This window comes from Pseudophryne corroboree, chromosome 10, assembly GCF_028390025.1.
Source record: "Pseudophryne corroboree isolate aPseCor3 chromosome 10, aPseCor3.hap2, whole genome shotgun sequence".
NCBI lineage: Eukaryota > Metazoa > Chordata > Amphibia > Anura > Myobatrachidae > Pseudophryne > Pseudophryne corroboree.
Genome location: NC_086453.1, coordinates 18,574,539 through 18,600,531, shown reverse-complemented (window position 1 = coordinate 18,600,531; position 25,993 = coordinate 18,574,539). Strand labels below are relative to the sequence as shown.

Genomic DNA, 25,993 nt, shown 5'->3' with positions numbered 1-25,993 from the left:
CTGTTGCTACATATGCCACAATGGGCAGTGAATGAATGCAATGAGAGTAGTGAAGATCCGTATACCTAAGGACTGAAGGGAGAGAGCAGTGCGAGCTGCTTCTACTGTCCACCTTTTATATCACCCCTCCCCTGTTGCCTACGAGCATTGCAGGGGGGCCGCAGACACAAAACAGTGGATGAGAGGGCAGCTCTGAAATACCTTATAAATGTCACATCTGGTGTGCTTATACGAAAGCAGGACAGAGCCTCCGTCAATTTTCACTCCTGATTACCGCACACTGTGTATGCCAGTGTCCTCAGTGGAGTTGGGTCTCCGTCATTTAGCAACGAGCCGCTGCGAGGACTGAACGCCGGGTCGGGTGTAATTCCCGCACCTCCGTAAGCTGCTCGTGAAATCTGCCGAATGGAATCGCTTCGTAAGAAGCCACCATTTTTCCCAGGACTCTTGTGCATTGATGCACTGACACTTGGCCTGGTTCTAGGAGGTTCCTAACTAGCTCGGATAACTCCCTGGCTTTCTCCTCCGGGAGAAACACCTTTTTCTGGACTGTGTCCAGAATCATCCCTAGTAACAGCAGACGTGTCGTCGGAATCAGCTGCGATTTTGGAATATTTAGAATCCACCCGTGCTGTCGTAGAACTACTTGAGATAGTGCTACTCCGACCTCCAACTGTTCTCTGGACCTTGCCCTTATCAGGAGATCGTCCAAGTAAGGGATAATTAAGACGCCTTTTCTTTGAAGAAGAATCATCATTTCGGCCATTACCTTGGTAAAGACCCGGGGTGCCGTGGACAATCCAAACGGCAGCGTCTGAAACTGATAGTGACAGTTCTGTACCACGAACCTGAGGTACCCTTGGTGAGAAGGGCAATTTGGGACATGGAAATAAGCATCCTTGATGTCCAGGGACACCATATAGTCCCCTTCTTCCTGGTTCGCTATCACTGCTCTGAGTGACTCCATCTTGATTTGAACCTTTGTATGTAAGTGTTCAAAGATTTCAGATTTAGAATAAATCTCACCGAGCCGTCTGGCTTCAGTACCACAAATAGTGTGGAATAATACCCCTTTCCTTGTTGTAGGAGGGGTACTTTGATTATCACCTGCTGGGAATACAGCTTGTGAATTGTTTCCAATACTGCCTCCCTGTCGGAGGGAGACGTTGGTAAAGCAGATTTCAGGAACCTGCGAGGGGGAGACGTCTCGAATTTCCAATCTGTACCCCTGGGATACTACTTGTAGGATCCAGGGGTCCACTTGCGAGTGAGCCCACTGCGCGCTGAAACTCTTGAGACGACCCCCCCCACCGCACCTGAGTCCGCTTGTACGGCCCCAGCGTCATGCTGAGGACTTGGCAGAAGCGGTGGAGGGCTTCTGTTCCTGGGAAGGGGCTGCCTGCTGCAGTCTTCTTCCGTTCCTCTACCCCTGGGCAGATATGACTGGCCTTTTGCCCGCTTGCCCTTATGGGGACGAAAGGACTGAGGCTGAAAAGACGGTGTCTTTTTCTGCTGAGATGTGACTTGGGGTAAAAAGGTGGATTTTCCAGCTGTTGCCGTGGCCACCAGGTCCGATGGACCGACCCCAAATAACTCCTCCCCTTTATACGGCAATACTGCCGTTTGGAATCTGCATCACCTGACCACTGTCGTGTCCATAAACATCTTCTGGCAGACATGGACATCGCACTTACTCTTGATGCCAGAGTGCAAATATCCCTCTGTGCATCTCGCATATATAGAAATGCATCCTTTAAATGCTCTATAGTCAATAAAATACTGTCCCTGTCAAGGGTATCAATATTTTCAGTCAGGGAATCCGACCAAGCCACCCCAGCGCTGCACATCCAGGCTGAGGCGATCGCTGGTCGCAGTATAACACCAGTATGTGTGTATATACTTTTTAGGATATTTTCCAGCCTCCTATTAGCTGGCTCCTTGAGGGCGGCCGTATCTGGAGACGGTAACGCCACTTGTTTTGATAAGCGTGTGAGCGCCTTTAATTTTCTATCGGGGAGACCCACGCATCATCACACACTACATTTAATTTATCTGATTCAGGAAAAACTACAGGTAGTTTTTTCACACCCCACATAATACCCTTTTTTGTGGTACTTGTAGTATCAGAAATATGTAACACCTCCTTCATTGCCCTTAACATGTAACGTGTGGCCCTAATGGAAAATACGTTTGTTTCTTCACCGTCGACACTGGAGTCAGTGTCCGTGTCTGTGTCGACAGACTGAGGTAATGGGCGTTTTAAAGCCCCTGACGGTGTTTGAGACGCCTGGACAGGTACTAATTGGTTTGCCGGCCGTCTCATGTCGTCAACCGACCTTGCAGCTTGTTGACATTATCACGTAATTCCCTAAATAAGCCATCCATTCCGGTGTCGACTCCCTAGAGAGTGACATCACCATTACAGGCAATTGCTCCGCCTCCTCACCAACATCGTCCTCATACATGTCGACACACACGTACCGACACACAGCACACACACAGGGAATGCTCTGATAGAGGACAGGACCCCACTAGCCCTTTGGGGAGACAGAGGGAGAGTTTGCCAGCACACACCAAAACGCTATAATTTTACAGGGACAACCTTATATAAGTGTTTTCCCTTATAGCATCTTAATATGTAATAATATCGCCACAAAAATGCCCCCCCTCTCTGTTTTAACCCTGTTTCTGTAGTGCAGTACAGGGGAGAGCCTGGGAGCTTTCCCACCAGCAGTTCTGTGAGGGAAAATGGCGCTGTGTGCTGAGGAGAATAGGCCCCGCCCCCTTTTCGTCGGGCTTCTTCTCCCGTTTTTCTGACAACCTGGCAGGGGTTAAATACATCCATATAGCCCCAGGGGCTATATGTGATGTATTTTTAGCCAGCATAGGTACTTTCATTGCTGCTCAGGGCGCCTCCCCCAGCGCCCTGCACCCTCAGTGACCGTTGATGTGAAGTGTGCTGAGAGCAATGGCGCACAGCTGCAGTGCTGTGCGCTACCTTAAGAAGACTGGGAAGTCTTCAGCCGCCGATTTCTGGACCTCTTCTCTCTTCAGCATCTGCAAGGGGGTCGGCGGCGCGGCTCCGGTGACCCATCCAGGCTGTACCTGTGATCGTCCCTCTGGAGCTAGTGTCCAGTAGCCTAAGAAGCCAATCCATCCTGCACGCAGGTGAGTTCACTTCTTCTCCCCTAAGTCCCTCGATGCAGTGAGCCTATTGCCAGCAGGACTCACTGAAAATAAAAAACCTAACAAAACTTTTACTCTAAGCAGCTCTTTAGGAGAGCCACCTAGATTGCACCCTTCTCGGCCGGGCACAAAGATCTAACTGAGGCTTGGAGGAGGGTCATAGGGGGAGGAGCCAGTGCACACCACCTGATCCTAAAGCTTTTACTTTTGTGCCCTGTCTCCTGCGGAGCCGCTATTCCCCATGGTCCTGACGTAGTCCCCAGCATCCACTTAGGACGTCAGAGAAAATATATTGTCCCTGTCCAGGGTATCAATATTTTCAGTCAGGGAATCCGACCAAGCCACCCCAGCACTGCACATCCAGGCTGAGGCGATTGCTGGTCGCAGTATAATACCAGTATGTGTGTATATACTTTTTAGGATATTTTCCAGCTTCCTATCAGCTGGTTCCTTGAGGGCGGCCGTATCAGGAGACGGTAACGCCACTTGTTTTGATAAGCGTGTGAGCGCCTTATCTACCCTAGGGGGTGTTTCCCAACGCGCCCTAACCTCTGGCGGGAAAGGGTATAATGCCAATAATTTTTTAGAAATTAGCAGTTTTTTATCGGGGGAAACCCACGCTTCATCACACACCTCATTTAATTCATCTGATTCAGGAAAAACTACGGGTAGTTTTTTCACACCCCACATGATACCCTTTTTTGTGGTACTTGTAGTATCAGAAATGTTCAAAACCTCCTTCATTGCCGTGATCATGTAACGTGTGGCCCTACTGGAAAATATGTTTGTTTCCTCACCGTCGACACTGGAGTCAGTGTCCGTGTCTGGGTCTGTGTCGACCACCTGAGGTAACGGGCGCTTTAGAGCCCCTGACGGTGTTTGAGACGCCTGTACAGGTATTAACTGATTTGCCGGCTGTCTCATGTCGTCAACAGTCTTTTGTAAAGTGCTGACACTATCACGTAATTCCTTCCATAAGACCATCCAGTCAGGTGTCGACTCCCTAGGGGGTGACATCACTAATACAGGCAATTGCTCCGCCTCCATACCATTTTCCTCCTCATACATGTCGACACAACGTACCGACACACAGCACACACACAGGGAATGCTCTGATAGAGGACAGGACCCCACTAGCCCTTTGGGGAGACAGAGGGAGAGTTTGCCAGCACACACCAGAGCGCTATATATATACAGGGATAACCTTATATAAGTGTTTTTCCCTTATATAGCTGCTGTATAGATTTATCTGCCAAATTAGTGCCCCCCCTCTCTTGTTTTACCCTGTTTCTGTAGTGCAGGACTGCAGGGGAGAGTCAGGGAGCTTCCCTCCAACGGAGCTGTGAGGAAAAATGGCGCCAGTGTGCTGAGATAGGCTCCGCCCCCTTCTCGGCGGCCGTTCTCCCGCTTTTTTATGGAAAAACAGGCATGAGTTAAATGCATCCATATAGCCCAGGAGCTATATGTGATGCATTTTTTGCCCCCTAAGGTGTTTATATTGCGTCTCAGGGCGCCCCCACCCAGCGCCCTGCACCCTCAGTGACCGGAGTGTGAAGTGTGCTGAGAGCAATGGCGCACAGCTGCGGTGCTGTGCGCTACCTTATTGAAGACAGGACGTCTTCTGCCGCGATTTTTCCGGACCTCTTCTGCTCTTCTGGCTCTGTAAGGGGGACGCGGCGCGGCTCTGGGACCCATCCATGGCTGGGCCTGTGATCGTCCCTCTGGAGCCAATGTCCAGTAGCCTAAGAAGCCCAATCCACTCTGCACGCAGGTGAGTTCGCTTCTTCTCCCCTTAGTCCCTCGATGCAGTGAGCCTGTTGCCAGCAGGTCTCACTGAAAATAAAAAACCTAAAACTAAACTTTTTTCTAAGCAGCTCAGGAGAGCCACCTAGACTGCACCCTTCTCGTTCGGGCACAAAAATCTAACTGAGGCTTGGAGGAGGGTCATAGGGGGAGGAGCCAGTGCACACCAGGTAGTCTTAAAGCTTTTACTTTTGTGCCCAGTCTCCTGCGGAGCCGCTATTCCCCATGGTCCTTTCGGAGTCCCCAGCATCCACTAGGACGTCAGAGAAATATGAATTATTGTACCATCTGTTATACTAAGCATTGTGACTTATAAAGGTATTTACAGATCATAGAGATACATCATTTCTCACATACAAAACACCAAATAGAGGGTGAGCGCAGGTATCCAAAACCTGTACGATAACACTAGCCCTAGAGTCTGGACAACTCTTCAGATACCAGCAGCCCCCTTGAACAAGATACACATACTGTGCGCTCCACGCAAACCCCTTGATTCTGTATTCAATAAATGTCGGAAGCTGCCGTCTTGTTGGAAAGACGGAAGCTTCCGACAGAAATAGGTTGGAAGGGGTTCCGACCTATTCAATAGAGGCTGATTTTTTCCGACTTGTCGGGAATTCCCGACTTGTCAGAAAACACGTGGATCGACGGAATAGACGCCGATCTATGTGCTTCTGTCGGAAATGGGGCCAAATCCGACAGGTTTTGGGCTTTTTTCCGACAAACTCAATCCGACTTGAAAACAAGTCGGATTGAGGTGGGGAGAGGTGCTATAGCGGGGAAGGGGGGGCTAGCAGAGATCGACGGCTGGTGGGAGGAGCTGGCTGCGGGGGGACATGTCTGCAGTGGCGGGGGGAGGCGCTGCAGGGAGAGAGGTGCATAGCCGTCCCCGGCCAGGCACCTCTCTTCCGGCAGCGCTCCCCTGCTGCCGCAGACATGTCCCCCGCTGCCAGCCCCTCCCACCGGCCGCTGATCTCTGCTCCCCCCGCTGCACCTCTCTTCCTGCTGCCAAGCTCCTCCTGCGGCTCAACACATCCCTCCCGCTCACGGCCGACGATCTCTGCTCCCCTGGCCGCTGCTTTCAGCGCATCCGCAGCCGCCGACAGCAGCGGCCTGACAGGACGGCCAAATCCGACCGTCTGATTTGGCCGTCCATTGAATAGGGGTTGTCGGATCCATACTGACAACTGCATGTCGGAATGAACCCGACTCTTATTGAATATACCCCCTATAGCTTTGATTCTGAGGACTGCAGGCGTACAAGCTGCAGGCTGTCTAGTCCACAGGAAGGCCTGCTTACTGGGGCCATGTTTCTGAATGGAGCAGATCCCCAGGTTTGGTACTTTGGTAACCCATTCCCCACAACGAATAAGAAAAGGTTGTGGGGGAAGACTGTATGCGACTGTGCACGCATGTCCAGCTGTAAGAGAGACAGGCAACATACAAATCTATACTGCAAACCATATATTACATTTGGAAGTCAGGCAGATGCATCCCAACACCTGGGCAAGGACTTCAAACGAGTGACAAGTGGGTGGAACAACGGTCAAGGAACTGGTGTATAAGACGGGATGCAGGGCCGCAGCGCTTCATCGACAAAGACCCTGTATGGACCAAGCCTGCAGTTCCTGCATAGATGCAAGCTTGCGAAGCATCCCCTGACCGGCTGTTAAAAGGTTAAAAAGTCTGCTTAAAAAAATAATAATAAAAGGCATCATTAATAAACTAAAGCCCACTTACTTTGTTACAGACTTCGGTTTCTTCTCCCAATATTTTGAGTCTTGAACGCTGAACCAGCCGAAACACTTCTCCATAAACTACAAAGGAAACAGATTACTTACAAATAGTCCGCTAGAGCAACGAAAAGTTTCACCTTCTAATGTTACATATACGCGGGCTAAACGCAATGTTCCCTACTTTTATCCGTTTCACAATGTCACAGACAGACGGCAAGCCGTAAGCGCAAAGGCGATGCAGCACCTCGTAACAGGGAGGTAGTCGGTTCCCCGGAACAGCATCGAGACAGATTAAAGTCAAAAACCCACAAGATTCTCTTCCGACACATTTGTTTTGGCCAAAATATCTTAACAGTAAGTGTATGTTAGCAAATCCCGACACATTTCCAGGTATAACGGAACCTCTGCTTATGCTAGAGAGAGGTCTTTATTTTACTTTTATATGGGGTTGAATATTATTCTAAGCCACTGTACATACGCAGCAAACAAACAATTGCTTACTTGCCAGTTGTTACCACACCAAGTTATTCTGCAATCCAGTCCAATCATGAAAGTGGATTTTGCTGGCGAAGAAGATAAAGCAACAGAAAAATGGAAGTCTCCATTTACCTTAATGTACAAGGACTTCACCGCTTCCCCGTCTCCTTCCAGTTCTCCACACTCTATATTGTTCTGGATAATACAGGCAATGTGGTCGTTGAATGTGGTCTAAGGAGAAATGTTTAAGAATGATGCGTAAAAACCAAAGTAGAATTGGACACAAGAGCAAAACGCGTCAGCACGACGACAGGAAAAGTGGAACTCACTATGGAGCTGTAGTGTCCCTCTTCTAGGAGCTGGCTCAGAGACTCCAGGTCACACGGATTACGATGAAACTTCCCTTGGGTGTCGCCAGTCTCGCACTGAAACACAAAGTGGACAAATGATGATAGGAACGTATGGATAAATTATAGTCTGTGAGGAAAGTAACTGGAGAGGTGCATGAAGATATTTTGTTACACCAATCTCCTGGCTGCTAGGGTGAAAATAAGATTTTACTTACCGGTAAATCTATTTCTCGTAGTCCGTAGTGGATGCTGGGGACTCCGTAAGGACCATGGGGATAGACGGGCTCCGCAGGAGACATGGGCACTTTACGAAAGAATTTAGGTTTTGGTGTGCTCTGGCTCCTCCCTCTATGTCCCTCCTCCAGACCTCAGTTAGAGAAACTGTGCCCAGAATAGCTGACAGTACAAGGAAAGGATTTTGGGAATCCAGGGTAAGACTCATACCAGCCACACCAATCACACCGTATAACTTGTGATAACAACCAGTTAACAGTATGACAAATAACAGAGCATCAGGTCAAACCCTGATGCAAACATAACTTAACCCTTATTGAAGCAATAACTATATACAAGTACTGCAGAAGAAGTCCGCACTTGGGACGGGCGCCCAGCATCCACTACGGACTACGAGAAATAGATTTACCGGTAAGTAAAATCTTATTTTCTCTAACGTCCTAGTGGATGCTGGGGACTCCGTAAGGACCATGGGGATTATACCAAAGCTCCCAAACGGGCGGGAGAGTGCGGATGACTCTGCAGCACCGACTGAGCAAACAAGAGGTCCTCCTCAGCCAGGGTATCAAACTTGAAGAACTTTGCAAAAGTGTTTGAACCTGACCAAGTAGCTGCTCGGCAAAGTTGCAATGCCGAGACCCCTCGGCAGCCGCCCAAGAAGAGCCCACCTTCCTAGTGGAATGGGCCTTAACTGATTTTGGCAGCGGCAATCCAGCCGCAGAATGAGCCTGCTGAATCGTGTTACAGATCCAGCGAGCAATAGTTTGCTTTTAAGCAGAAGCACCAAGCTTGTTGGATGCATACAGGATAAACAACGACTCTGTTTTCCTGACCCTAGCCGTTCTGGCTACATAAACCTTCAAAGCCCTGACCACATCAAGCAACTCGGAATCCTCCAAGTCACGAGTAGCCACAGGCACCACAATAGGTTGGTTCATATGAAAAGATGAAACCACTTTCGGCAGAAATTGTGGACGGGTCCGCAATTCTGCTCTATCCATATGGAAAACCAGATAGGGGCTTTTATGTGACAAAGCCGCCAACTCTGACACACGCTTAGCCGAAGCCAAGGCTAATAGCATGACCACCTTCCACGTGAGATATTTCAACTCCGCCGTTTTAAGTGGTTCAAACCAGTGGGATTTCAGGAAGCTTAACACCCCGTTAAGATCCCAAGGTGCCACTGGAGGCACAAAAGGAGGCTGAATATGCAGCACTCCCTTTACAAACGTCTGAACTTCTGGTAGAGAAGCCAACTCCTTTTGAAAGAAAATGGATAGGGTCGAAATATGGACTTTCATGGAGCCCAATTTTAGGCCCAAATTCACTCCGGACTGTAGGAAGTGAAGGAAACGGCCCAGCTGGAATTCCTCCGTAGGAGCATTCCTGGCCTCACACCAAGAAACATATTTTCGCCATATACGGTGATGATGTTTAACTGTCATGTCCTTCCTAGCCTTTATCAGCGTAGGAATGACCTCATCCGAAATGCCCTTCTCTGCTAGGATCCGGCGTTCAACCGCCATGCCGTCAAACGCAGCCGCGGTAAGTCTTGGAACAGACAGGGCCCCTGTTGCAACAGGTCCTGTCTTAGAGGAAGAGGCCACGGTTCCTCTGTGAGCCTTTATTGCAGATCTGGATACCAAGTCCTTCGTGGCCAATCTGGAACAATGAGGATTGTTCTCACTCCTCTTTTTCTTATTATCCTCAGTACCTTGGGTATGAGAGGAAGAGGAGGAAATACATAGACCGACCGGAACACCCACGGTGTCACCAGGGCGTCCACAGCTACCGCCTGAGGGTCTCTTGACCTGGCGCAATACCTCTGTAGCTTTTTGTTGAGGCGGGATGCCATCATGTCCACCTGTGGCTGTTCCCACCGACTTGTAATCTGTGCGAAGACTTCCTGATGAAGTCCCCACTCTCCTGGGTGGAGGTCGTGTCTGCTGAGGAAGTCTGCTTCCCAGTTGTCCACTCCCGGGATGAACACTGCAGACAGTGCGCTTACGTGATTCTCCGCCCAGCGAAGAATTCTGGTGGCTTCCGTCATCGCCTCTCTGCTCCTTGTGCCGCCTTGTCGGTTTACATGAGCCACCGCGGTGATGTTGTCTGACTGAATCAGAACCGGTTTGTCGCGAACCAAGTGCTCCGCTTGACGCAGGGCGTTGATGTGAAGGCAAGTCTCTTGACTTGACCACAGACCTTGGAAATTTCTTCCATGTGTGACTGCCCCCCAACCTCGGAGGCTTGCGTCCGTGGTCACCAGGACTCAGTCCTGAATGCGGAATCTGCGGCCCTCGAGAAGGTGAGCACTCTGCAGCCACCACAGGAGTAACACCCTGGCCCTGGGGGATAGGGTGATTAACCGATGCATCTGAAGATGTGATCCGGACCACTAGTCCAGTAAGTCCCATTGAAAGGTCCTCACATGGAACCTGCCGAAGGGAATGGCCTCATATGATGCCACCATCTTTCCCAGGACTCGAGTGCAGTGATGCACTGACACCTGTTTTGGTTTTAATAGGTTCCTGACCAGGGTCATGAGTTCCTGAGCTTTCTCTATCGGGAGATAAACCCTTTTCTGGTCTGTGTCCAGAATCATGCCCAGGAAAGGCAGACGAGTCGTAGGAACCAACTGCGACTTTGGAATATTAAGAATCCAGCCGTGTTGCTGTAACACTTCCAGAGAAAGTGATACGCTGTTCAGCAACTGCTCTCTTGATCTCGCTTTTATGAGGAGATCGTCCAAGTACGGGATAATTGTGACCCCTTGCTTCCGCAGGAGTACCATCATTTCCGCCAATACCTTGGTAAATATTCTCGGTGCCGTGGAGAGACTAAACGGCAACGTCTGAAATTTGTAATGACAATCCTGTACCACAAAACTGAGGTACGCCTGATGAGGTGGATAAATGGGGACATGAAGGTATGCATCCTTTATGTCCAGAGACACCATAAAATCCTCCCCTTCCAGGCTTGCGATGACCGCTCTCAGCGATTCCATCTTGAACTTGAACCTTTTCAGGTATATGTTCAGGGATTTTAAATTCAATATGGGTCTGACCGAACCGTCCGGTTTCGGGACTACAAACGTGGCCGAATAATAACCCCTTCCCTGTTGAAGGAGGGGAACCTTGACCACTACCTGTTGAAGATACAATTTCCCTCTCATGGGGGGGAAGCTGGTAGGGCCGATTTGAGGTATCGAATTCCAGCTTGTATCCCTGAGACAATTTCTATTGCCCAGGGATCCACCTGAGAGTGAACCCACTTGTGGCTGAAATTTCGAAGATGTGCCCCCACCGGGCCTAGCTCCGCCTGTGGAGCCCCAGCGTCATGCGGTGGATTTTGTAGAGGCTGGGGAGGACTTCTGTTCCTGGGAACTAGATGTGTTGTGCAGCTTCTTTCCTCTGCCCCTGCCTCTGGCAAGAAAGGACGCACCTCGGACTTTCTTGTTTCTTTGTGATCGAAATGACTGCATTTGATAATACGGTGCTCTCTTAGGCTGTGAGGGAATATAAGGCAAAAAATTTGACTTTCCAGCTGTAGCTGTGGAGACCAGGTCCGAGAGACCCTCCCCAAACAATTCCTCACCCTTGTAAGGTAAAACCTCCATATGCCGTTTTGAGTCGGCATCACCTGTCCACTGCCGAGTCCACAGGACCCTTCTGGCAGAAATCGACATAGTATTTATTCTAGAACCCAGTAGACTGTCTCTTTTAGCATCTCTCATACATAGGACAGCGTCTTTAATATGCCCCAGGGTCAACAATATAGTATCCTTGTCTAAGGTGTCAATTTCCTCAGATAAGGCATCCGTCCATACTGCTACAGCACTACACACCCAGGCCGACGCGACCGCCGGCCTCAGTAAGGTACCTGAATGTGTATAAATGGACTTCAGGGTAACCTCCTGTTTGCGATCCGCAGCATCTTTGAGAGTAGCCGTATCCTGTGACGGCAGGGCTACCTTCTTGGATAAGCGTGTTAAAGCTTTGTCCACCCTAGGGGAGGATTCCCAGCGTAACCTGTCTGTTGGCGGGAAAGGATACGCCATAAGAATCCTTTTGGAAATCTGCAGTTTTTTATCTGGAGATTCCCAAGCCTTTTCACATAACTCATTCAGCTTGAGGGAGGAAAGGTTACCTCCGGCTTCTTTTCCCCATACATATGCACCCTCTTGTCAGGGACTGGGGTTTCCTATGTGACGTGCAACACATCCTTAATTGCTATAATCATATAACGGATGGATTTAGCCAATTTTGGCTGTAACTTTGCATCATCGTAATCGACACTGGAGTCAGAATCCATGTCGGTATCTGTGTCAACAATTTGGGATAGTGGGCGCTTCTGAGACCTTGACGGCCTCTGCGACATAGGATCAGGCACGGGTTGAGACCCTGACTGTCCCGAGGCTTCAGCCTTGTCTAACCTTTTATGTAAGGAATTAACATTATCATTTAACACCTTCCACATAACCATCCAATCAGGTGTCGGCGCCGTTGGCGGAGACACCACATTAATTTGTTCCCGCTCTGCTTCCACATAGCCTTCCTCATCAGACATGTCGACACAAGCGTACCGACACACACCACACACAGGGAATGCCCTTTCTGAAGACAGTTTCCCCCACAAGGCCCTTTGGAGAGACAGAGAGAGAGTATGCCAGCACACACCCCAGCGCTATAAACTCAGGAATAACACAGTAACTTAATGTTAACCCAGTAGCTGCTGTTTATATTGTTTTGCGCCTAATTATGTGCCCCCCCTCTCTTTTTAACCCTCTACTACCGTGTATCTGCAGGGGAGAGCCTGGGGAGCATCTTCTCAGCGGAGCTGTGGAGAAAAAATGGCGCTGGTGAGTGCTGAGGAAGAAGCCCCGCCCCCTCGGCGGCGGGCTTCTGTCCCGCTTAAATATGCTATTTTTGGCAGGGGCTCATACATATATACAGTGCCCAGCTGTATACATGTTTAACTTTGCCAAAAGAGGTCCCAAATGCTGCCCAGGGCGTTCCCCCCCCCCCCCCCCCCCCCGCGCCCTTATACAGTGACCGGAGTATGTGTAGGTGTGTGGAGCAATGGCGCACAGCTGCAGTGCTGTGCATTACCTCGGGGAAGATCACGAAGTCTTCTGCCGCCTGTGAAGTCTTCTTTGCTTCTCATACTCACCCGGCTTCTGTCTTCCGGCTCTGCGAGGGGGGCGGCGGCGCGGCTCTGAGGCCGGACGGCGAGATCCTGTGCACGATCCCTCTGGAGCTAATGGTGTCCAGTAGCCTAAGAAGCAGGACCTAGCTTCAGAGAGTATGGCTGCTTCTCTCCCCTCTGTCCCACGATGCAGGGAGTCTGTTGCCAGCAGAGCTCTCTGAAAATAAAAAACCTAACAAAATACTTTCTCTCAGCAAACTCAGGAGAGCTCACTGAAAAGCACCCAGCTCGTCTGGGCACAGTATCAAACTGAGGTCTGGAGGAGGGGCATAGAGGAAGGAGCCAGTGCACACCAGAACCTAAATTCTTTATTAAAGTGCCCATGTCTCCTGCGGAGCCCGTCTATCCCCATGGTCCTTACGGAGTCCCCAGCATCCACTAGGACGTTAGAGAAACATGAATTCAGCAACTGTGTTCCCCAAGAGGTCACTACTGTAACGCCTTGTGTGCAGTTTACAGAACACAACGTTAGGCACGGGGAAACCGTGCGAGGAGAATGCAAAAACCACAAAGCGTCTTACCTGTGCACAACGCAACAACGGGGCAGCAAGTTTGGAGGCCATCAGCCCTTGCAGGACTTCGTGAAGACCAGCTGTCAGCTCCGAGAGCATGGCCTCCTTCCATATTGCCCCAGTATCGCCTAAACACGGAGGGCAGGTGTAGACCACACTTTCAGGCAAGTTGGACAGGATCTCGTAGCCTTCATCTGCGGAGAGGTCGGGAGAGTTAGTGATGGCGTAAAGAGTAGACTCCCAAATCAACACGCTAGGCAGCAGGACTCACCGGAAAGCCCCTCACACTTTGAGTGCACCCACTTATCGCACTTAACACATTGTACCATTTTGCTCTCATAGTCGTTCTCTTCATAGCAACGGCTGCAAATGGGGCAGTAGTTCCCTGTGCAGAGAGAATTGGGGCATTAAGAAATCTAAGAACACGAGGAGGGCAGAAGATAGCCACTAAAAACTAAATCACTAAATCTCACCTTTGTTGTACAGACTGAAGCAGTCGGTACACAGGCTGCCGCCATCCGTTAGCTCCATGTCGGCATCCACGGCAGGACACGCTCCGCAACTCTTGCAGCGAACGCAGGACGAGCAGAGCTGCAATGCACAAGGTCGGCCTTAAACAACGCACAAACTCCACACAAAAAAAAAAGGCTGCGGCCAAAATCTGCTAATATATATTCCCGCCAGCCACCTAAAGACAGGTTTCATCATAAATTACTTATAGGGTGGAATTCAGGCTGTCCAACCACAGCAGTCGACGCTATCTCCATGGCAGGGTACTGAACCCCTGTGACCCCCTAACTACAGGAAAACATTTTATATTCAATCAAAATATTAATTATGTTGCAATAAAGCCATTTAGTAGTTGTATTTTATAAAGTTTAGGACAGTTGTCCTTTCTGGAGTTATTTTCCATCTCCTGCAAAACAAAGTAAGCTTACAGCCAAAGGGGTATATTCAATAAGAGTCGGGTCCATTTCGACATGCAGCTGTTGGAATGGAACAGACAACCGCTATTCAAAAGAGCAGCCAAATCAGACTGTCGGATTTGGCCGTTCCCTGTTTCCTGACCTGCTGCTGTCAGCACTGCGGGTGCGCTGACAGCAGCGGCAGAGGGAGCTGTCAGCGGCGCCGGGGGTGAGGGGGGAGCGGTCAGCGGCACCGGGGGTGAGGGGGGAGCGGCGCCGCAGAGGAGATGTCTGCGGCGGTGGTGTGGGGGGGGAGCAGTGGAGGAAATGGAGCGGACGAGGAGAGGAGGAGCAGCGGCTGCCGCAGCGGAGGCTCGCTGCGGCGTCCACCCGGCTCCAGCAAGCGGAACCTCGCTTGCTGGAGCCGGGTGGATGCTGCCGCTGGGTTCCTGCTCTCCCCGCTGCTTACCCCCGTCTCCTGGTCTCAGCTCCCTCATCTCAATTCGACTTTTTTTTTAAAGTCGGATTGAGATTGTCGGAAACGGGGCTAAAACCTGTTGGGTTTGGCCCCGCTTCCGACAATGTACACCGATCGGCAGCTAAATAAATAGGGCCGTAATGAATAGGTCGGAACCCCTTCCGACCTAAAACTGTCAGAAGCTGCCGTCTTCCCGACAAGACGGCAACTTCCGACAGTTATTAAATACACCCCATAGTATGAAATGGTTTTAGAGCAGAAAACGAGGCCCCGGAGCATCAGGGTCACTTACCCAGCCTTTCCTACTGAGTGGCGGTTTGACGGGGTAATTTGGGCCCAGACAGTTAACGTGATAGTTTGTCTGACACAGTTCACACTGGAGCAAAGGCTTTGGATGTTCAGAAAACAAACAAAAAAAATAGAGTTACACGATGCAATAACCTCTCATATTACCAGTACTAATGACAACAAAAACAAAAAGGGGGATTCAGTTACCTTTTTGACCTTCCCTTTGCGTCCACACACATTACAGAACTTGCATCGCTGGCAGCACCAGCTGTCCTCCTGCACTGGGAGCGGCCGGTCGGCCTCCTCCAGACAGAACGCGTGGAAAGGCTCACAGCACACCTGACAGTACAGGAACTGGGGAGACCAATACATAGAGTGAGACTAAGTATAATACAGGAGCAAATCACACTTCCCGGCTCAGAGAGCCGGGCACTTTACCTCGTGACGACCATGGCTGGCACACAGCAGGCACAAGCGAGTTGGAGTTATGGGGACAGAAGTCAGGACACTGAGCCCTCCCATTAGCCACACGTTCTGCAGATCACAGTCCTCCTGAAAGAAGGCCAGTCGTTAATTCTATGGGGAATGCAGAACTGCCAGCGGAGGCAGCCGCCTAAGCTGTATCGGTTCGTATATACCGGATCTATCCCACCTACAGACATGGAGGAGACTCACCTTGAAATCCACACGCAGCCTATGGGTTCCGTCCGAAGACCTAATCTTGGTTGATGAACCATTCCACCAGGCGTCCTAAGAGACAGGAGGGGATATAGGACTGAAAACGAACAGAGACAGATGGGAACCACAAAATACTTTCTCCGCTTCACGCCTCACCTGCTCTGGCCCAGACCTGGCACGGAGGATCAGTGGCTGCTGTGGCGTTTTACGTGGCTTACTCTGCTCCTCCGTGTCCTGGGGAAGTAAATCTGTGACATGAAAGTAAAAATGGTTTCCTTCCGGTACAAATCACGCCGTACATTGCCAATTGTAGAGTACGCATCAGCTAGTGCGTAAGACATTATGGGGCAGATGTACTGAGCCTTGGAGAGTGATAAGAGTGGATAGAGAAAAACTCCCAGCCAATCAGCCCCTAACTGTCATTTTTCAAACATAGCCTGTAACATGGCAGTTAGGAGCTGATTGGCTGGCACTTTATCTCTAAGGCTTAGTACATCTCCCGCCATGTATGAATCAAGGTGGTTGAACCCCTACAGATCACGAGACTATATTGTGCGTACCAGACTCCCGCCTGGGCTTCCTGCGAGGAACGCTGGGGCTCGGGTCGAAGTCTGAATAATCGGAATCAGGGAACAGGTCATAACACGGGCGCTGTCTGACACATCGGCGGCTCGACTTTCGCTGCGACGTCTGGCTGGATTCTAGGCGATCGGAGGCTTCTGTATCCTCATTTCGAGCACCTTCTTGGAACGATTCATCCGACTCACAGGGGCTCTCCCGAGCTGGAGGAAGGTGTCTAATCATTTTTCGTCCTGTAAACGATAACAAATAATATTTTATTAGAATATGGCAGGCTATAGACATACTACATCACCACTGCCTGAAAAGTGGTGTTCTTGGGTCTCAAGTGTCCTCCAGCGGAAGAAAGGAAAAAAAAGTGTAATGTGTTAATCTTCTCAGCACTACATTGTAGTGCCCAAGTTCTCATTATGCCACGTATGCCATAGTGCCCACCCCACACTAATGATGTAGCGATTTGTTTTACGTACGGGGTCCCTGGGTGACCAGTTAATCTGGATCTGTCTGCTTCAGAGCGGCATCCTCTGGCCAACATCAAGTAGGTTATGGGAGGATTCAATTCATGCAGAGACACCGCCCTGGTATTGTGCGCTCAAGCCAATCTGTACACCTTGGGCATGATTCAGCAGTAGACCGACTTGCAAAGCCGCACATAAGTGGCTTTGCAAATCTGTCCACTGAAAATGCAAATGCAGAAGGTGGTGTCCGAGGTTGCAGCCTGGGATCAACTTCGCCAAGTGAGGCCAGGAAGTATGTGTCCAGAGATGCAGACCCTAACTTGCCATTCCCAGAAAATGGGGTCCAAACGCTGACTGTCCCCACCCCTGAATGCCTCTGCCTGTCAGTGAGGCAGAAGGGGGACAGCGTGCGCTCACTCGTGACCCGTTGTGCAAATGCGCAGAATGGGTCCTGCGTCTGTGAACATTCCCGATAATCGTTAATCTGCATGAACATCTGAATCCACATATAGCGCTGAATCAGGCCTCTTGTGGTTTGGAGGCCCAGGCATCTACCAGACAACCGATGAAAAGTGCTCACCTTTCTGCGACTGTCTCTGCTGCCTGCGAGCTTCAATCCGCTCACACCGCCGGTTCCTGGAGAGACAGACATGTGAGTGTCGGGAAAGCGAGTACGCCCAGTGGGAGGCGGAGACAGTCCTGGAACGCGGGCAAACTCGAGAACAATACATTTTGCATCTTCAACAGTACAGTAATAACATTTATATCGGTTACTTAAAATTACAGGCAGATTTAATATTTTATCATTCCGCTGTGCAGTCTGTGAACTAGGCTTAGGCTGCGGCCCTCCAAAGACGGCGGCATAATAACAGACGTAGGATACTACAGATACGCAATTTACTCCAATGAAATAAACCGCTACTGTATACAGAACTACTGTATCTTGCCGATAAGTGGGTTTTACAATTCTGTAGCTACCGGTAAGGCCTGAAGTGCACCCAATGAGAGATGAGGGAGAATGACTGTTGCTAATAGAGATGTACGATTATTGGAGGAAGACCCTTCACTTGGTACCTAGGACAGGCTCAAACGAGCAACTGCGGAGGAAATACTACAGCGTCTCCCCTTACCCCAGATGGACAAGAGGAACACCGTCGCTAACGGGCCAACACTTACACGCAGCATTGTTTTTTGGTGTTGGGACCCCCGAACTTGGTTTTGTCTTTGCAGTTCACACATTTCCCACAGTCATCCGTCACATTGCAGCCCTTGCACTCCCCACATCTGGCCATGCGTAGTCTGGCTCGGGAGACCGGCCTGGTTCTGCGCGGGGGAGGCGCCGGCGGCTGCCTCACTGGCCGCTGTCTCACTCTGGCGGTAGGCTCGGGCTCAGAAGCCGACGAGGAATCTGGGAAGCAGGGAGAAAGTGTATAAGGATCACATGGATTATTGTTATACGTCACCAACATGTAACCTCTCTCAGTGTTATACACAGCAGGACCTTTAATTTTTAGAGCACAAAACTTGATTCATTGCATTTTGCTGCAGCATTCACTCACAACAAAAGTAATCAAACACCAAAGGGAAACGCAGTGGTTCAGGTGGGTTACCTTCTGCAGGTGCCGCTGTGGGGACAGCCGCCTGTCTCTCACACATGGGAAGAGCGCTGAGCCTGGGGATGTCTTCAGGGATCATGGCACGAGGCTGTCCGAGAGCAACGGCAGGGTGACGACACACATGTTTAATTCGAGGTCCCTGTAGGGGCGAATCCTGGCCCTTGGATAGATAAAAAAAACATTTATTAAAAAAAAAAAAAAGAGGAAGAGGAGAAGGAGGAAGAGAAGGAGGAAGAGGAAAAGAAGGAGGGGGAGGAAGAGGAACACACGACAAAGGAACACTATGGACAGAACCCACTCTGCTCCCTTCAAGGTTCATTACCTGGCCACCTGAGGATCTTGAGTCATTTTCAACGTTTTGAGAGGAAACTGAATCCTTTGAGGAATCTGCACCCTGAGAAATTGTATAACCACCAGAAGATTACTTAAAGGCATTAGATAAAAACATTGATTAAATTGAAAACCTTTCAAGCGTTGCTCTGACCTCTCCACAGCTGAGATGGGGTCTCAGAGAAGCCAGAGCACTACATACATAAACAATCTTGATCTTCCTATACTTAATGAGCAGCGGCATTCGAGTCAGGAATAGTGGTGGCCAAAGCCCCACTCTAGGGGCATTCACAATTACTGGATTTTCCCATTTATTCATAACCCCAGTGGGCAAAGAATAGCAGGTAAGCAAATTTGCAAGGAACCTTAACACATCCGTTCAGATTTAACCCATGCCCCGCAGAACAAATGATCCAACTGCTCGGAGGGACTTGCTTCGCCCTCATTGAACAGCGTATTTTCAGGTTCTACGGACTCATCTCTGTCCTGGCTGTATAGCATATGTCAGCTTGAGAGCTCTTAATAATCCATTGTGTCTTGTACAGTTCTCATCAAAATACCAGGGATCTTCTAAGTTTGAGCCCTTTGGAATAGGGGGACTAAGGCAGGAGCCTGACATTTGCTGGACCTAGTCCTCTGAAGAGAAGAAAACTTCATCCAGACCCTGCACTGTCTAAGCCACGGCTTGTGCCTCAACCAACTCATGTAATGGTATCATTAAAGGAAATTCGTGACCCTTGGCCAAATGCAGTGCATGGGGTGGACTGACTGGTACCTTTACCCACAACCTGGGGACATACAGCGAGCGGTGAGCAGACATAGGTCCAGTCAGGGAATAAACTAAGCGGATTCTGCTAGTTCAGTAGCCCAAAAGCACAAGTGTGCATGACATTCCGCTGGCCACCTCGTATAAGGCATCCGCGCCAGAGAGTCCACTGCGCAATTTACACTGAAGAAGTCTAAAATGTACTGAATCACCTCCAGACTTCCTCCTGGAATTACTCCCTTGATCAGACACGACAGGTAAAGGTGAGACAATAAGACATTGGCAGAGTACGCAGAACCCTGCCCGGGCAGTCACACATGATTAAGTGTGCAAACTTGCACTAATCCCCACTGACTGCACGCTACACCCCCAGAATGACTTCCCTGCAGCTAGGGATGTAAGAGCAGAAACTGCTGGCAGAGACTTACTCTGGGGGGTCAGTCCGTCAAAAAACTGCTCCCGAGGAGGACGCACAACACACCAACGGCCTCGGAAAGACCCCTTCTGGCCGACCTAGGTTTAGAGTGGGGCTGCCAATATCCAAACTGCCCTCACCTATCTTACAAACAAGCACCCGGAGGACAGAAACTTAAAACCCCTTCTCTTCCAGTACCCTGGCCACTATCTGCACCGCTATTTATATTAGATTTATTTATAGTATATAGTGCACACACTCCGCAGTGCTTTACAGTGAGTATATCATTCACATCAGTCCGTGCACCACTGGAGCTTACACTCTATATTCCCATTCACATTTACACACACATATTAGGATTAATTTCTGGTCACAAACCATTTAACCCAACAGTATGTTTTTGTACACTGTGCGCAAACCCATATAGAGAACATACACATATAGGGCCATACCGTGACCCTAGGTAAATGCACCTTAAAGACGTGAAAAGTGAAACCTTTCTTCAGGTTCCATAGGGCTCCACAGGGGAGACAATGGGGTGTAGTAGCTGGTGGTTAGGACCAGGCACCAAACAGTTAAAGCTTTACATATCCCAGGATGCTCCGGTCCTTCCCCCCCTATACTCAGACCACAGTTCTGGAGACCAAGTGTCAACACCGCACAGTTGAACATGTGGCAGAATGTAACGGTATCATCATTACCTCCTTTCTAGCTTGTCCCCCTATTCCCGGGCGGAGCGCAGAATTTTTCATGGATTTTGAGCACTTTGGGGATAACAGAAACCAGAGCCAGATAGTGAACACGGGACGTGTATCCGGTAAGAAACACACAATGCATTTTTAAACAGATACTTCTCCCTTGGGCATCAAAAAGCGTCACAGGGCGCACTGTATACAGGTCACATTTTCTAGCTAGTTGAGTGCAACCATGAAGCTCAAATTGCTGCAAACCAACCAAAAAATTCAATGCTACACCCAGTGGGAACAAGATACCTAAAAGGCGACGATGCTACCAAAGTATTCAAAGACGGCAAAAGATTCACCCAAAATGTAAGTGCATAGCGTATCTAGATCTAATCTCAACTATTTTCAGTCTTCTGATCTCTTTCCTAGCGTACTTAGTGCCTCTCTAAACCATTTAAGGACAGCAAAACAGTAACACTTGTGACTTACCAGGTCAACACTCTTCTGCTTGTCAATCTTAGACAGCTGTATCTTGGCTTTTTCCAGCAGGCTGATGACTTTCTTGTCTGTGCCGGAGAGGGCGAGATCATTTGGTGGAAAAGAGGAGCCTTCCTCATGCGACAACAGCTCGACAGGAGACGTAGGCCGTGATTTGACAGCAAGCTTACTACGCAGTGCTCTAGAAGCGTGGCTACTACGAAGAGTCATGGCTTCAATCTTTAGAGGTTTCTCCAGTGACATATTTTGCGCTAGATCGCCGGATGGGCTATCGGATTTCAAGCTTAGTGTTCCAGCTGGCTCAGGAAGCATTTCCATTTGTTCAGGGTTGGTTAAAGAAACTTCAGATGAGTTGGAAGGCGCTGCCAAGTTCTCCGTACCAGTGCCGACAAACAGAGGTAAAGTCAAGTGGTTCGCCCTTCTGCCTAAAGAATGTAAATCGCCATGCTGCGCCGAAGGGCTCAGCAGGACTTCTGGTAAAGAAGCAGCGACTGCAGCAATAGGACTGTGGTCTTTCGGCTTTTGGCTGTTAGTACTAGCAGAGGGAGCTTTGCTGGCCTCGTTGTCCTGAAGGGAAACCGCTTCATAAATTTTCAAGTGTGCTTCACTAGGAGTGAACTGAGGTGCACGGAGAAGTGGAGACCGTTTAGCAGACTCCGGCTTGGGAGGGGGCTCGGAAGGAAGAGGGGAGGATGGAGGAGATGGAGGAGAACTAGGCTGCAAGGGCTCATCGGGAGAGGCCGGAGAGGACAGACGGAAAAGCGCCTGAGTGGAACACTGTGGTTCATGGGACTCGGGAGCTGAAATACTGGAAGAGTTCCAGCAAAAAGTTGGGGCTCGGAGAATGTTTTTGCGTGCGTTTTCTGGAGGCCCAGATGGTGCAGACTGCAGTGCCGGTGATGAAGCAGAAGAAGAATGAGAGGAGGCTGTCAGTGTGGAGTCTGTGTGGGGAGAGTTCGGAGGTAGCAAGTTGAGGTGATCATCTTCATTAAAAAGACTAAAACGAGGGTCAGAAGGGGGGAGAAGGGTATCGGAAAGCACCTGCTGCTCCAGCTCAGCCATGGTAATAATGGGCTTGGAAAGAGCCTGTTTAGCCTGGGTTTCTGTGGCAGGAGGTGGCTGATCATCGTCCATGAATCTGCGAGGCATTTTTATCACGCGGGAAGGGCGCAAACTCATCGCCGGCTTGATGAAGCCACTGCTATTGGTGGTCACCGCTTTGGAAGACTGAGCTTGGAGATTTGGTTGGGCTTTGCTTTGCGCTTCCTTCACCTTGGCTAGAAGCCTGCGAGTGGCAGAGCGCTCGGATCGCCAAGAAAAAGTCAACTTCGCTCTTTCCCCCCTTCTCACAGTTCTCATCCTTTTCACGGGGGACTCTGACAAGGCGGGAGGGTCACTGCCCGGACCAGTCAGTTCATTAACTGGTGCTAAACCTTGAGCCATCTGGGTCTCTACAGTTTCTGGGAGCTCTTCTTCGACTGCTAGCATAGACCCAGACACAACAGTCGTCTCTGAAGGTTTCTCATCAGAATGACAGTTCTCTTCGTTGGTTGACACAATGTCTCCTTCAACAGCTGAAGTTTCGGTTGGATCCTTGCTATTACGCAAGGTTTCATCAGTGGTTTCTTCCTTTTTTGGCAACACTCCTGTGCTTAATGCAGAAGTCAGTTTACAGTCAGCAGCAAGGTCAACATCCATCAGTAGTTTCTCTTCTTGCCCCTCTTCCTTGACCTCAGGTTCAAGCATGCCACCTTTCTCTGCAGCTTCATCTTCACCTTCCGGCTCGCTCACTTGCCTATATGCAGCTCGCAGTTTCCACTTAACTTTGGGGAGCCGACTGTCTCTTAACCTCTGTAGCTTAAGAGTGAGAGATCCGACTCGCTCAACATTCACTTTTGCTTCAGAGCCCAGCTCTCCAACCTCCGTTCCGGCTCTACTAGACATCTCCCCAGTTGGTTGCTCTGTATCAGCGCTGGAAGGTTTAGAAGAAACATCAAGATTTTTTCTGACACTAGTGACATTGGAAACTCCACCTGAAGACTCAGAAGACTCGGACTTTCTTGATTTATTAGCCCTCTTTTTTCTCTGGCGTGAAGTACTGTCCTTAAGAGGGCAGTCATTACTTTCCTTTGCAGGATCATCCTGACAAGAAGCGACTTCCTCTTTGTGAGCAACTGGGCTGACATCCAAGAAGGTCGCCTTTTCCTGACTGGGTGATGTATCGGAGTTGCTTTGATGACCTATTCGCTTCCTCTTCCGCCGTTGACGTCTGTTCAGTTTTGGAGGATCAGTGGAGCAGTTTTGTTGCTTAGGAGGAGTGACGTCATCAAGGCGTTGCTGCTGTTTCTCAGCGGGAAGGGAAAGACAGGACGACAGAGTGGCACTATGATTAGTGGAAACACTCTGAGTCTCTCTTGAAGAAAGCAAAAATGAGGAATTCAAGCTGTACAACGAGGGGTCAAGCTGCGTGAGATGTACTCGAACTACCTTCTCAGGGGTGAAACCTTGCTTAGCACTGGGCACGGAAAGTCTCTCTTGCTCAGCATTAGTCCTAATAGGGCTGTCTTGCTCAGCACTGGTTCTAGAAGGACTTTCTTGCTTTGCACTGGTCCTAGTAGGGCTGTCTTGCTCAGCTTTGGTCTCAGAAGGGATTTTTTGCTTTGCGCCAGCCACAGCACGCCTCCCTTTCTTCGCACTAGTCCTAGTAGGGCTGTCTTGCTTAGCCCTGGCCAGAGCAGGCCCCCCTTGCTTTGCACTAATCCTAGTAGAGCTGTCTTGCTTAACATTGGCCACAGCAGGTCCCACTTGCTTCACAATAGCCATAGTAGGGCTGTCTTGCTTAGCCACAGGTCTCCCTTGCTTCGCAATAGTCCGAAGAGGGCTGTCTTGCTTAGCCACAGGTCTCTCTTGCTTCGCAATAGTCCTAATAGGGCTGTCTTGCTTAGCCACATGTCTCCCTTGCTTCGCAATAGTCCTACTAGGGCTGTCTTGCTTAGCCACAGCAGGTGCCTCCTGCTTCACAATAGTCCTAATAGGGCTGTCTTGCTTAGCCACAGGTCTCCCTTGCTTCGCAATAGCCCTAGTAGGGCCGTCTTGCTTAGCCACAGGTCTCCCTTGCTTCGCAATAGTCCTAATAGGGCTGTCTTGCTTAGCCACAGCAGGTTTCCCTTGCTTCACAATAGTCCTAGCAGGGTTGTCTTGCTTCGCACCGGCCACAGCAGGTCCCCCTTGCTTCTCAACAGACCTAGTAGGGCTGTCTTGCTTCAAACCAGCCAAAGTAGGTCCACCTTGCTTCTCACTAGTCCTAGTAGGACTGTCTTGCTTTGCACCGGCCACAGCAGGTCCACCTTGCTTCTCACTAGTCCTAGTAGGACTGTCTTGCTTTGCACCGGCCACAGCAGGTCCACCTTGCTTCACACTGGTACCAGGACTCTCGTGATTTGCACTGTGCGCAGCTGGAGCACAGCGTTTCAAGACTACATATTTATTACCTAAGAAGAAAACAAAAATATACATAAAAGTAACTCAACAGATCACTTTATTCTAGGCCAATTACCATTTACTGACGTGTGTAATAATAATATTTTACTCACCGATAAATCTATTTCTCGTAGTCCGTAGTGGATGATGGGGACTCCGTAAGGACCATGGGGAATAGGCGGGCTGCGCAGGAGACAGGGCACTCTAAGAAAGAATTAGGTCTACTGGTGTGCACTGGCTCCTCCCTCTATGTCCCTTCTCCAGGCCTCAGTTAAGGAAACTGTGCCCGGAAGAGCTGACAGTACAAGGAAAGGATTTTGGAATCCAGGGTAAGACTCAGACCAGCCACACCAATCACACCGTATAACTTGTGATAACTTACCCAGTTAACAGTATGAACAACAACAAAACATCAGACAACCTGATGCAAACATAACATAACCCTTATTTAAGCAATAACTATATACAAGTATTGCAGAAGAAGTCCGCACTTGGGACGTGCGCCCAGCATCCACTACGGACTACGAGAAATAGATTTACCGGTGAGTAAAATCTTATTTTCTCTAACGTCCTAGAGGATGCTGGGGACTCCGTAAGGACCATGGGGATTATACCAAAGCTCCCAAACGGGCGGGAGAGTGCGGATGACTCTGCAGCACCGAATGAGCAAACACAAGGTCCTCCTCAGCCAGGGTATCAAACTTGTAGAATTTTGCAAACGTGTTTGAACCCGACCAAGTAGCTGCTCGGCAAAGCTGTAATGCAGAGGCCCCTCGGGCAGCCGCCCAAGAAGAGCCCACCTTCCTTGTGGAATGGGCTTTTACCGATTTAGGATGCAGCAATCCAGCCGCAGAATGAGCCTGCTGAATCGTGTTACAGATCCAGCGAGCAATAGTTTGCTTTGAAGCAGGAGCACCCAGCTTGTTGGATGCATACAGGATAAACAGCGAGTCAGTTTTCCTGACTCCAGCCGTTCTGGCTACATAAATCTTCAAAGCCCTGACTACATCTAGTAACTTGGAATCCTCCAAGTCACGAGCAGCCGCAGGCACCACAATAGGTTGGTTCAAATGAAAAGATGACACCACCTTCGGCAGAAATTGCGGACGAGTCCGTAATTCTGCCCTGTCCATATGGAACACCAGATAGCGGCTTTTACATGACAAAGCCGCCAACTCTGACACACGCCTAGCCGAAGCTAAGGCCAATAGCATGACCACTTTCCACGTGAGATATTTTAACTCTACGGTCTTAAGTGGCTCAAACCAGTGAGATTTCAGGAAACTAAACACCACGTTGAGATCCCAAGGTGC

The 25,993-nt window shown here is 49.7% G+C and overlaps 1 protein-coding gene across 2 annotated transcripts in view; it reads right to left on the bottom strand.

Annotated features, from left to right (window-relative positions):
- KMT2B (lysine methyltransferase 2B) overlaps positions 1–25,993 on the bottom strand; it is a 175,439-nt gene that overhangs the window by 98,406 nt on the left and 51,040 nt on the right. For both annotated transcript variants that reach the window (XM_063942182.1, XM_063942181.1), the window contains exons 3-19: positions 21,192–24,691; positions 18,831–18,902; positions 18,503–18,668; positions 18,069–18,300; positions 17,473–17,528; positions 16,416–16,667; positions 16,012–16,103; positions 15,853–15,927; positions 15,616–15,729; positions 15,385–15,531; positions 15,182–15,277; positions 13,980–14,097; positions 13,778–13,891; positions 13,516–13,700; positions 7,535–7,630; positions 7,338–7,436; positions 6,733–6,809 (exon numbers count right to left, since the gene is read on the bottom strand). In XM_063942182.1, the coding sequence (XP_063798252.1) occupies positions 6,733–6,809; positions 7,338–7,436; positions 7,535–7,630; positions 13,516–13,700; positions 13,778–13,891; positions 13,980–14,097; positions 15,182–15,277; positions 15,385–15,531; positions 15,616–15,729; positions 15,853–15,927; positions 16,012–16,103; positions 16,416–16,667; positions 17,473–17,528; positions 18,069–18,300; positions 18,503–18,668; positions 18,831–18,902; positions 21,192–24,691 (5,491 nt within the window). The remainder of the gene's footprint in view (positions 1–6,732; positions 6,810–7,337; positions 7,437–7,534; positions 7,631–13,515; positions 13,701–13,777; positions 13,892–13,979; positions 14,098–15,181; positions 15,278–15,384; positions 15,532–15,615; positions 15,730–15,852; positions 15,928–16,011; positions 16,104–16,415; positions 16,668–17,472; positions 17,529–18,068; positions 18,301–18,502; positions 18,669–18,830; positions 18,903–21,191; positions 24,692–25,993) is intronic.